A 15265-nucleotide genomic window follows, 5' to 3' on the forward strand; every position below is an offset into this window, starting at 1 on the left:
AAGCTACAAGTCATTAAATGCTGCATATGTTCCAGTTATTCTGTGATAACAACAGTATGACTGGAGCAGAAATTAAGTTCCCCATCAACAAAATTTTACGTTTACAAACTTAAGTGTCTGTCTTTTATTCCTGCTATTTCAAACACAAAAGCAGCATGAACTGCACAACAGACACGTGTATCTGCTGCCAACTTCAGGATCCATAATCATTTAAAAAAATTTAAACTCCCAAGAATCATCATCCACCCCCTCAAAATTCAACTATTTACTTGTACTATCTGAGTTTAAAGAAAGGAAGAAAGAAACAAAGAAACAGGAACCACTCAGCAGAGATGGCGACCCTTAAAAAGTTCAAGTGTAGAAAATCAAAAAGAAAGCAGTCCCAAGGACAACCTATGGAAAAGAGCAAGCAAACGTGACTCTCTAGCTCAGATGACTAACAGAAGCCCACAAATTAATCTGAAATACACTTTATCAGTAAAGTTACCTGACTGTTTCAGGCAGCTAGGGAAAAGAATTAACCCATTAAATAGCAAAAGGCAAGTGAGATGAACTTCAAATGAAGGACCCAATACCACATGACTTAGCGTTCAACTCACCTCAACAAGACTATTCAATTGGCAAAACATTTGTGGCTTGGGTATCTAAGCAGGTTAATATTTTCCTTCTTTGTAGTAATGCTGACCTCTAACACTCATCTTTACTATCTCTAACATTTGTTGTGTTCTATGAACTACATTGCTTATTTGCTTTACTTCATGTTAGTCAGCTGGATATCTTCATCTGAGGCATCCTAAGTATAGCATGAAACACAAAACTCACTCGTCCTTATTACAAAAAGGGAACACAGCTGCTTCTGGTGCAGAACACAGCTGAACATCAAGCAGTACCATCAGAGCACACAAGAGTCAAGACAGCATTGAAGACTTCATTTCCAAATACCAAGAAATACAGGGAAGGGACCATATAATAGATTGCACTAACAGACTGATATCACATCTTTATGAAACAAAGCTACTCCTGCACTGAAATGCTAAATATATTTATATCTATACCAACCACATGCTCCTCAGGGCTTAATATATCATCCTTAAGGCAAAATACTCAGATCTTACTCTGGAATATCACAGGAAGAAGAGCTCAAAATCTTACCTAATTTGCACTAAAAAGCCAACCTGATGGGATTAAAATACGCCTTGCAGGTTCCAGTGACAACATCTTACAGAACCACATCTCTGCATCCAAAGGGCAGCCCTCACAAAATGCTATACAAACATATCTGACTTTCAGAAATACAATGGGTTAAGGAAAGCTGCTCTACAACAGTTAGAAATTATATCTTAATGATCTCTGCTAGCAGAAAAAGCCATTCGTGAAGCTCCTTTCCTAGAAGGTCACATACTGTTGCAACTGAAGTTGTAAAAAACAGCATTTTTGTTGAAAGCCAATGCTTGCATTCAAGATATCTAGGTGCTAGTGATTAGAGATCAGATGTAGAGTTTCTCCTGGAGATGCAGATTCCAGGACAGAAGAACTCATATGCTGTCACAGTTCATTTCCAGGATCACTTTAAACTACCCAAGAGCACTGATGGATGTAGGCAATAGATCAGACGCATCTAATGAAAGAAAGGCATGAAGCAGAATCCTTGCATGCCAAATGCAAACATAAGCCTTGGGCACTGCATATGGTAAGGGGGAAAAGTAAAAACAATTTACTGGCTGCAGGTGCCTTTTGATACCCTTCAGCATGTTTTCAATTGACAATGCAAGGTGAGCCAAAAAATTCATAACTATCAAAGAGCATCACAGTCCTTGGAGGGAAGAGGAGCCTAGTAATGCGTCTATATGGAAGCCTGGTTGCTGTATTAAGACCTTAAACAGTAATGAGCCACTGCCTTAAGTAGGCAATAGAGTATTGATCTCTGTACACCACTGGACCTAACATAACATTACTGAAATCAGTAAAGATTATACAAATTCAGATGACAAGGTTTCAGTCTTTTTTTTTCAGGTTGTCTTTCAAGAAAGATTAATCAATGACACGGTACAGTCAAGTATTCATGGATCAGGAGATTAGTAAGAAGAGATGCCCTGCCTGCAGATTTGAACTGTTAATGTCTAATGTCTTTATGAGTGAAGCCAGGGCCTCCATTAACTTCCACAAATAACAGTTGCTTAACTCAAATCAATTTATACAACAAACCCAGAAACACTGGCAGCCCCTTGGTGCTTCTGCTGATCCTAAATTAAGTTGTCAGGGTCTGGCCAGGCCATGAAAACTATTTTTTGTTTTCAGGCACATAAAATCATTTTAGCTGAGGAGAAAGAGCTGCCCCGAGGAAGACCTTTAGTGTTTTTCAGGCAAATCCCTAAGAAGCAATGCCGTGAGACTTTCGATCAAATTCTTACTTGAATACCCAGGCAGAGGAAGCTAATTCCTATTCCTTAAAACAAGAGGAAAAAAAAAAAAAAAAAAAAGATAAATGTTCCAAAAAATAAGTTTGTCAGGTTCAGGATGGGGAAAAACTGATAGATACAACAAAATAGCCAGTAAGCCCCAGGTGAGAATGGCTTACCTTCAAGAGTGGAGGACTAGATTCAAGTGGCTTTTCCATACAGCCATTATTGCACATATCCATACAGCACATGCTTTGCTCTTCCATAAGAAGGAAATCCATCCTAACATGAAGCAAGCAAAGAATTTGAAATTGAATGCTTTCAAACACTTGATTTTGGCACCTGTGTCTGCAGCTTAGAACCTGCAGTAGCATCTTATAGATCCAAGAAGATTAAGTGGCTCATGGCAGGGCAAACATTTGGAAATGTATGCAATGCTATATTCTGCCTACAGAGCACAGAAATAGCTTCAGAGGATAGACAACACCACTTTCAGAAATTCTCACTTGTTGAGTTGCTTTTGAGGAGACATGGAGAAACAAGGAGAGGCTAATTTCCTCTTACAGAATGAACTCAAATTCAAGTGATGCAGGATATACCAAAACCATTGCAAGTTTCCGAGCACAAGGTAGAAAGAACCAGCACCATCTAGTGCTCAAGAGCTGATGGAGCAAGCAGAGCACACGCTAAAGAATCAAGATTTTGCATTTTTTGTTATGAAAATACAGCATATGTATATTCAAAGGGTCTTCGGCTGCACTCATCTTGCATGTAAGGAGTCCCTGCAGCAGACAAAAGGCCAGCAGATGTATCTGGTATTACAAGTGTACTTGGTATTACCTTGGAGGTCTTAAACCCAAACTGTAAGGTAGTAAAAAGTTTCCAGACTGTCAGGAAAGAAGGTGTGCAATTTCACTGTGCTAGGCACTCCATTATAAAGACAGTTCAGAGAAAATATTTTAGCTTTATCCCTCCTTAATAAATGGGAAGTCTAGCTTATATTCCTTATGATAGTTACCACTTTCAGTGACAATATTCTGCCTTCGGTTGCACTCCAGGCTTCCAGAAGAATTAAAGATCAGTAAAGATCAGAATTAAAAGAATTAAAGATCAGCTGCCAGTAACAGTGGCAGCTCTGCTGCAGATCTGTCTTCTCCTACAGGTCAGTGCAATGTCATGGATACTTATTGATGTCCATAAGCTTGCTAAGCATTTCCACAAGTGCTCTGCTGAAATAATATCACTTCACTCTTTTCAGTAGGACCTAGAACTACTATTTTTCCTATGCTAAGTGCTGAATACCAGAAACCTAAATAAAGCCCCCTAAAACCAACATCACATATCCAGAGATGCAGTCAGTAGTCAACTGTAGGTTTCAGGAGAAAATATTAATTACCAGCAGCAAACTCAGCTTCCTGCTGATAGTTAGACCTGGAATATGCATTGATTGATAGAAAATACAGAATGATTCTAAGTGCCTGAATTTCTAATTACTCCTCTAGGCATTTTAATTACACATCTCAACAGGAACTGAGATAAAAAGGTCACAAAACTAACCTAATTGCTGTTGATCACCTGAGACACAGAAGTGTACTGCAGAGCAGTGCTTTACAGGCACCATTCACCCTACTGAGACAAGACAAAAGAGCTGCCACTACAACCACTCCATAACACTGCCAGCAGCAAAACTTCACTCCCTGCAGAACATATGGTCAACAACTAAAGTTCCTGTAAGAGTTAGTATTCCCATCTTCCAATTCTGCCTTTATTAATATCCTATTTAATAGTTTAAAAAGGCAGTGAAACAGCTCCTACAAAGAAGTTCCTGGATGAGGCATTTTAAGCCTGCCTACTGGCAGAATACAACAAAGTCCATATTTAAAAGAGTCACTGCTGAATTCAGATCCCTTTTGAAAAAGGCAGTTTGTTGATATTGAGCTCAGACTTTATAATTAATTGAACAGCATGCCAGAGTACAAAGCTTTGAAAATAACCTTCTAAATGTGAATCAAACATAAGCACCTTTGCTCTGGCTAAGCCTACACAAAGCCCAAGACAAGATTCGGAGACTGAATCGTCTGAATGAGAGGGCTGGTAGCATTACTCAAGAGGAGTATAAAGCATATTCCATCAGTCTTTGTTTGATCAACCTCAAGTCCAACTGGTTTCAAAGACTTTTTTTCCCCCAGTCACAACAGTGAAAGTGAGAAATCAGAGTATATTGGGGAAAAAGCCAAGAGGAAAAGGGACAAGCAAGATCAATCCCTTTAGCAGTGGTTTCCAATGAAATCAAGTTATAATTACCACAATAATGCACTTATTTTTCACGTAAAGCTCTAGCTAAGAGCTGTCACTGTTAGCCTCAGCAAACAGCACTATGGGGCAAGCTGTTATTAAGAATCAGGAGAGAGTTTATCTGAAAAGCTGCTTTCAATCACAACATGCCAGTTTGTGAAAAGGGCAAACATTCTTCCAAAAATGATGTTAATAAAGTTATTCTAAATTTCAGAGTTAAAAGTGAAGCAAAACCATCTGTCCCACTAAGACCAGTAGTGATGGAAGGTACTCACAGATGACAGATTCAGGGTCCAGGCCTCACTTGGTGGAAGAGAAACTTGGGTTTCCTGCACAGGTGACAATGTTAGTCATTAAGGTATCAGCTTAACTAAGGAAAAATTTTAATGTTTATGCCCCCTCTCATTCTTCATGAGAAGTCTGACTGAATCCATCCTAAAGAGGGAAAAAACCCTTCAACTCATCAAGTTTTCTACAAAGAAAAGCTATTCTTCAGTTAGTTGCTAATAATCCATGCCCTAAAGACAACAATTTTGTCCTACCTTCTGAACTTTTTCACCACTCCCTTGACTATAAAAAACCTTCCCATCTCAGAGAATGATCTCTGATTCTGCACAACTTGTGCATCTCCTCTCTTAATGCTGCAAAGAGCAAATTATTGAAATGAGACAAGCTATTTGCCACATGGCATTTAAAACATCAACTTTCTAGAAAGTAAAAACCCAGAAGCATTTAAGTCATCGACACTCCCCTAGGACATTCTCAGATAGTAGCTGCTATGTGTGAAGATCAGCCCCAAATAACTAAACTTTGCACTTGCCCTCAGACCATCCCAATAATTTTTTAGAAACACCCCCCCACCACATGCTAATGCACCCTGGAACATAAGAGCAATTGCTGAAGTGTCCATGCTTTACTCTGCCATTCCACTTTGAGCTTTATTAGCTGTGGGAGAAGAAAGCATGAACAGGCTAAAAAGGGTCCAGAAATGCACGCAGTTTCTCCGGAAGAGAGGATAGAGAGTATTTCTGCCAAAGGAGGCAGTTTAGAAAGTGCTGCCACTTGATACAACACTGGTTTCACTGTAGAACTATTCTACTGTCTCTCACGTCCCGAGTTAACCCTTCTCACAGCTGCACTATACAGCTTATAAATGAACTTGATGAAACATGAATAATACACAATGCCCATCATTAGTTCTTGTTACTCAGCAGAAAATCAATACAGGCTCTGTTACAGTGCAGGACATGCTGTTAATCTAGTCTCCGCACTCTGAGGAAGTAGCACTCGCTGGCAAGATGACAACACAAAAACATGCAGTAAGCTCCAGGCAACTGCTCTAGTAATAAGAATGCTGAAATGCTAGCTATCAAACACAAAGTAGGTTTTTGGAGGTAGCTGGTGCTACAATCCAAAGATTGGGACATTTCCTTGTCAGGAACTACAAGATAGATCTCAATCTCTCTCTTTACCAGTTAAGGTGGTATCAGGACAATACAGAAACATTCAGAATACAGGACTGCTCTGAATTTTGTTAAAGCCCTGCATTTCACACGTACTGTAAATTCTCATATCTGTATTTACAGAATATGCTTCTGTTAACAAATCCTCAGCTTCGTTAAAAACACTGAGAGATCTTATCACCTTTTAGAGACTATGTAGTGCCAAGCTTACACTGGGAGGACAGGAACACAATTAAGAAGAAATACGATCATAGTGTCAACACAAGAAAAGATGGGAACTGATGGAAAATAATGTTTTGGGTCCTGCAAGATGATCTGTGCTCCCTTCTCTATCTGGTACCAATTTAAGAACTGTTCATTATGTGGATGTTCTGTGGTCTGGCAAGAAATCATTTCAGAAGACAGGCAAGAAAGAAAACGTATTTATGCCAAAATCAGCCCAGAATAAACGTACTGTGAACAGAATAGGAAACTCTTCAAGCTACATTTTTTCAGTGACATCTGTGCTGAATCACAGTCTGCATTGACTGGCTATTTATAGCATTCTTCAATACTTGTTATCTGTGTTGCAAACAAGCTCCCTACAGACATGAATAGATTCATCTCCACTTGGTAGAGAAAACATCTGAATTTTACTCGCAGAACAGTGGTTCACTAAGAGTAAGTAGTTGTTCCTAGGAGCCCAGGGAAGAGCAATGACAAAACTGAACACAAAAGACTGAACACAGATGTTCTGGGTCTCAAAACTATGCTGCCACGTGTTGCTTTTTTCTATCTCTTTGGAGAGCCTTTCTCAAGTAGCCACACAGTACTGTTACTGCCAACTCCATTGAAGCAACTACCATTTGTGGCTCATGAGATCTATTTTGCAGCCCACAGAAGTAAAACCTAAAAGGCTAGCAAGAAGTGAAGAATCCCATTTACCCAGTGGCTCTGTTAATTGCCTTTAGTGCCAGAACACATGGACATATTCACAACCAGGAAAATCCAAGTGCTTTCAACAGCCCAGTTCACTTTACGGCAAGAATACTATGGTGCACAATCTTTGAGAAATTGTACATAAGATCTGTCACATTCAAACAATCAATGCCACTCTCAAGGAGATGCCCACATGTAAACAACACTGTGAGCACATTGCCCTACTGATTTGTTTGTAGAGTCCAGCCTATGAAGGTGTGGAACAATATAAAGATAAGGGAGCATTACCAGACAACATGCAGTGACAAGGAAGAGGAAAAAAAAAAAAAAAAAAAAGTACCTTCTCTCAAAGTAGCTTCTTGTGTGTCAAACAGAATGCTCTAACAGTGAGTTATTGTAAACTCTGCCTGTCTGTACAATTGAGAGCCTTCCAGTACTATCTAATTGTTCTTGAACTGATTGATACCATGTTGAGTGTACAACACAGACATTTTATGCCCAGCCTGATTACGTGGCAAGAAAACCACTGCTAGCACACAGCCAAATGCACAACCGCCTCCAAAGCGGTAGTATTTACCCATACGGACAAGCATACCCTGTGTCGTGCAATTATCATGGTTTTGTGATTTTTAGTTTTTGGTATTCCACAACATAACATCACGAGGAGCACTGGGAGTTTAACTATTAATGCTCAAGTTCTGGGTACCTGCCCAGAAGAGAAGAACTACATTCCCCAGGGGACTTTGCGGTCACAGAGAAGAGAACTCCTGGCAAGGTGCTCCTGATGCACTCTTTTTTTGTCCGCTTTTCCTTGTTGGCTCTCCTCCCGTCTCCCTGCTGCTCAACTGGACTGCGCATTTCACCTCAGTGTTATGGTGAGGCCTACCCACCTTTCAGACATTCTCTCTCTCATTATATTTGATTTATTAGCTTCAATTCTGATCATATTGTATTATAGTGTGTTATCTTGCATTCTGATAACATATTTAGTAAATTAGTTTGTTTCTCCTCAGATTGTTGCCACAGGTACCAGAAGACAAACACATAGAGAGGCATGCCTCTCTCATTCCTCATCTCTAACACTGCTTGCAGCGCAGCAGTTTTCTTCTCTGCAGATCTTACCACCTGCAGCTACTCCCAAAATACACTGCCTTCATATTTAACCACAGGGACAATCTTTACCATGATACAATTATAACTGAATCAAGTGAGAGCAATTGCTCCTGGGCTGCAATACAAACTTCAAATATATCTCGTATGTAGGAAGGCAGTGCACAGGAAGTGTTCACAGAGGAGCTAATTTTTTTTTTCAAAAGTTTCGTACAAAATTATGGCAACATAATGGGATTTTCTACCTTAAAAAAAAAAAAAAAATCAAGTTTCCCATTGCAGCCTATTCTCTTAATTTTTTCAGTTCAAAAAACAAATAATACTTTTTTTTTTTTTTAAACTTTATCAGGATACATTAAAAAGTTACATCCAGACATTGCATGTCTCTTTTCCATAAGCTCTGCGTTCCATGGCAGCATCTACCACAACCTACAACTGGAAAACCACACTAAAGCGAGAGATCACACAGCACTGCTGGCCAGGAGCCCCCTCAAAACAGAAAAGTATAGGGGTGCAAGGCATTCCAACTGTTTTTCTGAGGTATCACAGCATCAGTTCCATCTAAAAAGAGATACTATCACAACAAATAACTCTATTTGTTATTAATAACTCTATTTGTATAACTCAAGCCCTATTTCTCAATTTCTCTAGGTGATTTGGCTAGTGTATCAGAATGCCTAGAATTCAAGTAAGCCATGCAGCTTTCTTATCACTGATGACAGCTAAAGGGAATACTTAAGGTTATGCAGGAAGTAAAAGGACTTGCTGGCCTACCTGGGGCAATTTCAAATAGATGTTTTCCAGGCTCGTCAGGATTAGGTGGCAGCTCATTCACCTGATTTCCTTGCAGCAGAATGAGACCCTGTAAGGGACACAAACAAGTGAAATGGGAAGGGCTATGGAAAAGGTAAAGAAAAGACAAACGTAACAGACATTGTAAACTTGAGCTCCACTCTTCTACTAAGCCATTCCCTTTTCCAACCTCATTGCATCTGAGCAAGAAAGACTTTAGCTGATCATTCATGTAGCTTACCTGTACTTTCCGGACACTTCTGGTCAAATGACCTTTCCTCTGGAATAGCAATACTCTGAGCATATGCAGGCGATTTCTCTTTCTTAACTAATATTCCTTAGAAAAATTTCTTCTCATATCACATCTACTCTTCTTTCACCTTTTAATTTTTCAATTTTTTTTTTTCAAATTGAGTTAATGAGTGAATTAACTAAACAATTGCAGCCCAGCAAGCTATAAGAGGCTTACACAGGAGAATGTTCATTTGTACTGTCATCTCAACCTGCATGAGTTAACTAATAAAAAAGTATAAACTGAGATAAATTTCAGTCTTTAGCTGGTATGTCTGCCTCCCTCAAAAAAAAAAAACAAAAAACTCATTTGGCCTCAAAGCATTTTTTTCAAATTGAAGAGTTCAGAAGCAAGCAAAGCTCCAATGTAGACCCATCTCTGGAAGTACTTCTAGGTCATAGGTGCATACGTAAAAAAGTTCTTCAGATTAGGTTCTTGCACATCTTGCTACAGATTTCAGGGAATTACGTAGAGCATTTCTCTAGAAGGAGTGGTTGCAGTAGGACAACCTGCTTCTCCAGACAGTAACAGGGAACCAGCTTACAGCTGTCTAATCTGCCTCACACACTATAAAGTACTTTAAACAAATAGAACCAAAAAGATAAAAAATGATTCATTTTCTTAGCAAGAGTGTATCAGTTCTGACAGCTGCTATCACTGGTAGAGTGACATTAATAAATTTAAACACACTGACATGCCCTTGCCCAGTAGCCTCTCAGACTGCATTAACAATCTTTCTTGGAAAATAAATTAATGCTGGATTAAATCAGAGTCATTCCTCAAGGTCTAACTTGATATATGCCAAAGCATACCCCAGAAACAAACCTCAGTTCATTACTAAGTTATTTCTCTCTTCCTCAGGCAGTGGCTGCCATCCCTAAGATGACTGGACAGTTCAAGTAGTGTGCAATAGGTTACAGAACTTCCAGTAAGCTGTAGATTCAGATTCGATTTTGGAAAATAATTTTACCCTCTTTCAAGTTTGTTCTTTGAGGAAAAATCTTCAGAGGCTACATAACCATACTTCAGAGGTATTATTGTAGCTCTTATCCCTAGCAAAACCAACTGAGAAGTCCTGTCCCATACCAGGCACTGTAAAGTCAGTGTCTGATAAGAAAAGCAGCGATGTGGGAAATGCTAGTATAAAGCTTCCTTTTCTTCACTGGTCCTTAAAACACAGCTGGTTCCCAAACACCAACAATCTGAATTTTCATAACACTGCCTTTCACACAGCTGCTGTTAAGAATGCTTACAGGATGGGACTGGGGAGTATAACAGCAGGGCCCAATTCTGCCCCCAGATACGCACTTCATGCTAAGGATAACAAACTGGCTACACTAACATCTCATGTTTAACTGAACAAAGAATTTCCACAGTAGTTTTATTGACAAATTACAGAATAATCATAGAATGATGGGGGTTAGAAGGAACCCTAAGGACTACCCAGGTGAGCTGCTTTGAAAGTAACACCTGCTATTTGTTTCCATGGAAGCTACAACAGATACAAAGAGCACAATGCTATTTGTTACAGCAAATTTTCAGTTACACAACACTACTTTTCAACACAGCCATCACCATTAGCTATGCATTTCACCAGTGATGAACAGGAGCTTGCATGCCACACTAGTAAAAATCTGCACCAGCAGATGTGACCCACTGCTTCACAGATGTTATACAGCATTATTAATGAAATGCACTGCACAATGCCTCAGTGTGCTCACATCCACTATTAGGTCTCCATAAATGTTCAGCAAGCATTGCTAAATATGACTGAGTGCAATCTTCTCCACATGGAGGAATTTGATGACACACCTTCACTTCATACACGCCTCCATGTCAGACAGCATTGTGTCAGACTGTCCCTCTGCTGCCATCTGTCACACAGCAACAACATGTAAGGGAATATCAGCAGGAAGGTTCAACATCTACTGCCATCCTACAAAGCCCACCCATGATGTTGCAGGTCAATAGAATAAATTAGGAGGCCCAGGGCCGCAATCTATCTCATTTTGAACATTTTTAGGAAGGGGCACCTGCAGATTCTTCAGGCAACCTGTTCCAGTACCTCAACACTCCATCACCTTAAAATTTCTCAAGCTCACTGAGCACTTTTGCAGCCCTCCTGGACCTGCTCCAACAGGCTCACATCTTTCTTTTGCTGGGGAATGTTCACGATGGTGCAATTTGGTGGGGAAGAGGAAGAAGGGAGAAGTTAGTGAGAAGGGACAGCCAGCACTTAGAGGTACGCCTATCAAATTTCTGCTCAGCTATTCTATACACTTCTATTTTGTCAGCAGTCACATTGCAAACCACTTAAAACTTAACTCTGTTGCTTGATACTTTCATAGAATCACAAAGTTGGAAAGGACCTACAAGCTCATCTAGTCCAACCATCCTCCTATCATAATATGAACTGAAACAAGGCTCTCTTGGCCATCTGTCATTCAGAGTATGACCCAGAATTCTAAAACTGCAAACTTCACACAAAAAACAGGGAAAACTTGTAAAACTTCAGCTTTCTTCTCTAAGATATCTTTGAGGACTGCTCTCCAGTTAACGCCTAGTGTAAAAAACATCTCTGTAACAAAGTTACCACAGATAAACTGGCACATAGAAAGTATATTTGCAAAGGACAATGAATGTTTGAATTCATTAGGCCTCTGATAACAGCAGTGCTACACATCATCCATAGTGATACTGATCTGTTTGCATGTGTCATTGTAACTAGTGCCATTAAGCAACAGAGGAAAGAAAAAACATTTGCTTTTTTTTCTTTTTTTAACTGATGTGAACTGAGTGCACCAATTGTTTACTGGTACAGTTTCATTTTAATAAAGTTACTTGAATGGATATTTTTTAATGCCATGCACAACAGTTACTAAGATCAGTTAAGATTCCAATACTTACGGAATTACTGCTATGGAATTGCTTCTCCGTCTCCAGAGTCAGGAGAAATATCCGCCCTTAGATCCCCAGCTAGAAGTTTAAGGAGCTACTGTACTTCATCAAACATGAGTCTTGAGGGAAAGACATCTGAGGAGCAGCTGAGGTCTCTGTTTCTGCAGCCTAGACAAGAGACTCAGTGAGACCTCAGGGTAGCCTACAGCTTCCTCTCAAGGTGAGTGGAAGCATAGCACTGAGCTCTGCTTTGTGGGGACAGAGACAGAACCAAGAGAAATGGAGCTGCATCAGTGAAGGGTCAGGCAGTCATTACAAAAAGGTTATTCACCAGAGAATAGTCAGGAACTAGAAGGGGCTCCTCATGGCAGTGGTTACAGCTCAAACCCTTCTGGAATTCAAGCACTTGGACAATGCTCTCAGAAATCAGGTTTTATTTTTGGGTGATCCTGTGTGGAGCCATGAATTGGACTCAATTATCTCTGTGGGTGCTTTCCTACTCAGAACATTCTGTGATTTTTCAAATCTACAAATACCCAAGAGCACTAAAACCTGCAATTTTCTGCAGCTATACAAGCCTAGGCCTTTTCATAAATTATAAGAGCATGAAATATTAGTAAAGTGTCTTATATATACACAAGTACAGCTTTACTTCTTTGTCTTGTAAAGTTCACCCTAGACTGGAGGGAATACAGGAAGCAACTAGATGGATTTTAAGTATTTTTTGCCAGTAAAAGTTGAGGATATTCCGAGAGGACAGATGTTCAGGAACATGCAGACTATGGAAAGAAAGCATCATTAAAACGCCCAGCTACCAGAAAGGATTAACTAACAGCTAGTTAATTTCTATTAACAACTTCAGTGGAAGTTTGTCATTAACCCAGCGTAAAAGATAAAAACATTCACCAAATTTGTGCTATGACAACCCTCCCATGTTATATAACGCAGCCACCATGTTACTCCCACTTCCCCTTTCAGGTGTCCCATTATAAAAGTCTTTTACAGGGAGAACACATCATTGCCATCTTTGTTCATTGACTAGATGCAAATTCAATGCTCTAGCAAGACCACCACATAAGCACTGCACAGCAGAGCGCAAGGGCTCAAATCCTGCCCCTAGATTAGGGCAAAATTAAAAGTGGGAAAAGACAGTGCAGGAAGGTAATTAAGTTTACACTGAGCTGATTATCTAGAATAATTGCAAACTAAAATGAAAGCCAGCAAAACAAGATAAGCTTTTGGTATACTTTCCACCAAATCACATTGTTCAGTGTCTTTATTTTTGATATTAACTGAATTTAGAAAACATGAAGTCACTCCAAAGAAAATATTGGAAATGCAGAATAAAATGCCAGTGCATCACAAGCTATTCAAAAGGGTGCAGAGAGGTCTTGCATACAACTTCATCTTTGGAACCCAGTGGCCAGAACACACTGAAGAAAGCTGCTTTCTGTCAGGCACAATTCAAGCCCACTGCAGATGCACTGAAGCATTTTATCATATGAAGTCAATACTGAGAAAAGATTAATGAATTAGATGCAGAGCAGTTTCTTTTCCCCTGGAAACAGAGGATGGGCATATGCTACCTCCTGCTCTGGGAATAGAAGCAAACTCATAGCTACTTTAAAAACCACATATATTGACAGTTACTAAGAACATAAAAAGCTCTTTGCAGGTCAGTCCTTCCTTTTCACTTTCCTCATGAGGCACCTAAGAAAATATTCCAGAAAGGCAATAGCTCTAAGTTCCCACCCTAGCATTCAGCAGGGAAGTCAGACTGATAGGATGGACTGTGCAACTGCAACTATGTTACACAACACACCAGAACACCCAGGGTCAACTTCACATGCTGTAACTACCGAGTACATCCCCCTCACTCCAGTGAATCCAGGGCACTCACCTGTCAATAGACCATAGCACCATATTTTCAGATATTCCTCCCTTGAAAACAATGCTGTAATTTGCTCTACTTACGTGGAAGCACAATTCGTTCACAAAAATGCACAATGAAACACCCATGAAAAAAAAAAAAAAGCAACATCTTTTAAGGTTTCTCTTGAAGCATTACGGCATAACTTATTTTTTATCTGACTGCCAAATAAAAGAATGCGATCTTACAGAATGCATGTAAATAATCAAGTAGGCAGAAGATCAATGGGAATTTCAGTTAGGCTATTGATTTAGTTTCTGCATACAAACCTGCAGGCCATGCTTAACATTTAGAACAGATTTCTAAAAGGACAGGTATCTTTAGAGCTTAAGCAAATTAAGTATTTCTATCAGTTGATTATAAGTCTCTACACAGCCTGTAACAGCTTTCTCAGGGACACACTGTCCTGCTGGGTCATGGCAGCATGCCTGTATTCTTGTCCCATCGTTCCCCAGAAGCACAACCAATAGCCATCTATGAGTTCCAGAAGTACATCTTGCTTTTGAGATGCATGCTCTTACCTCAGGTAGGACACAAATCCTATTTTGCAACTGTTACAAGAGCTGCATCAACAAACATGAAGCGTCCAGCTCTCACTGTGCTTTGTATACAAAGATGAGATGCTCATCTTCAGGCTGCAAAACCCAGCTGCCACTCACAGGGTCCTGAGCAACAACGATGATACCAAGTTCAAGTCTCTTTGGTCCTTACATAACATCCTATCCATAATGACGGATTGAACCTCTGACCAAATGCGTGCAAAAATGTGAGATGCTGCCAATATCCTCATCCATCTGGCATAAATGTTGCAGGCTCACACGGGAAAATCCATTTCAGCTCTCAGAATAAAATGAAGTTTGCACGTAACAGTTAAACCACTTGCTACAGCTGCATGCTTAATAATAGGCCTATAATGCATGTGTGATGGCAATGGCACCACACAGGCTGTCTGTCACTATGCCTGTACTGACTCATCAGGAAGCAGCAATACAGGGACCTGATCTGGTTTTTTCAATTATCTTTCCTCTGTTCAAGAACTACACTTAGAGGCACGACAGTCAAAACAACGACTATGTGAAATGTTACCTAATACTACTTCAACTAGGAAAGCACCTTGTCTCAAATGTTACAAAAATATCTTACAGGTGTGCTGAAGAACTTGAGAAAG

General features: G+C 39.8%; 1 protein-coding gene across 10 annotated transcripts in view; it reads right to left on the reverse strand.

The window, feature by feature from the left end:
- Nucleotides 1-15265, reverse strand: part of ARHGAP22 (Rho GTPase activating protein 22) — a 153740-nt gene that overhangs the window by 103367 nt on the left and 35108 nt on the right. For all 10 annotated transcript variants that reach the window (XM_048946114.1, XM_048946109.1, XM_048946110.1 and 7 more), the window contains one exon: nucleotides 8960-9047. In XM_048946114.1, coding sequence (XP_048802071.1) covers nucleotides 8960-9047 — 88 coding nt within the window. The remainder of the gene's footprint in view (nucleotides 1-8959; nucleotides 9048-15265) is intronic.

This window comes from Lagopus muta, chromosome 5 (genome assembly GCF_023343835.1).
Source record: "Lagopus muta isolate bLagMut1 chromosome 5, bLagMut1 primary, whole genome shotgun sequence".
Lineage (NCBI taxonomy): Eukaryota > Metazoa > Chordata > Aves > Galliformes > Phasianidae > Lagopus > Lagopus muta.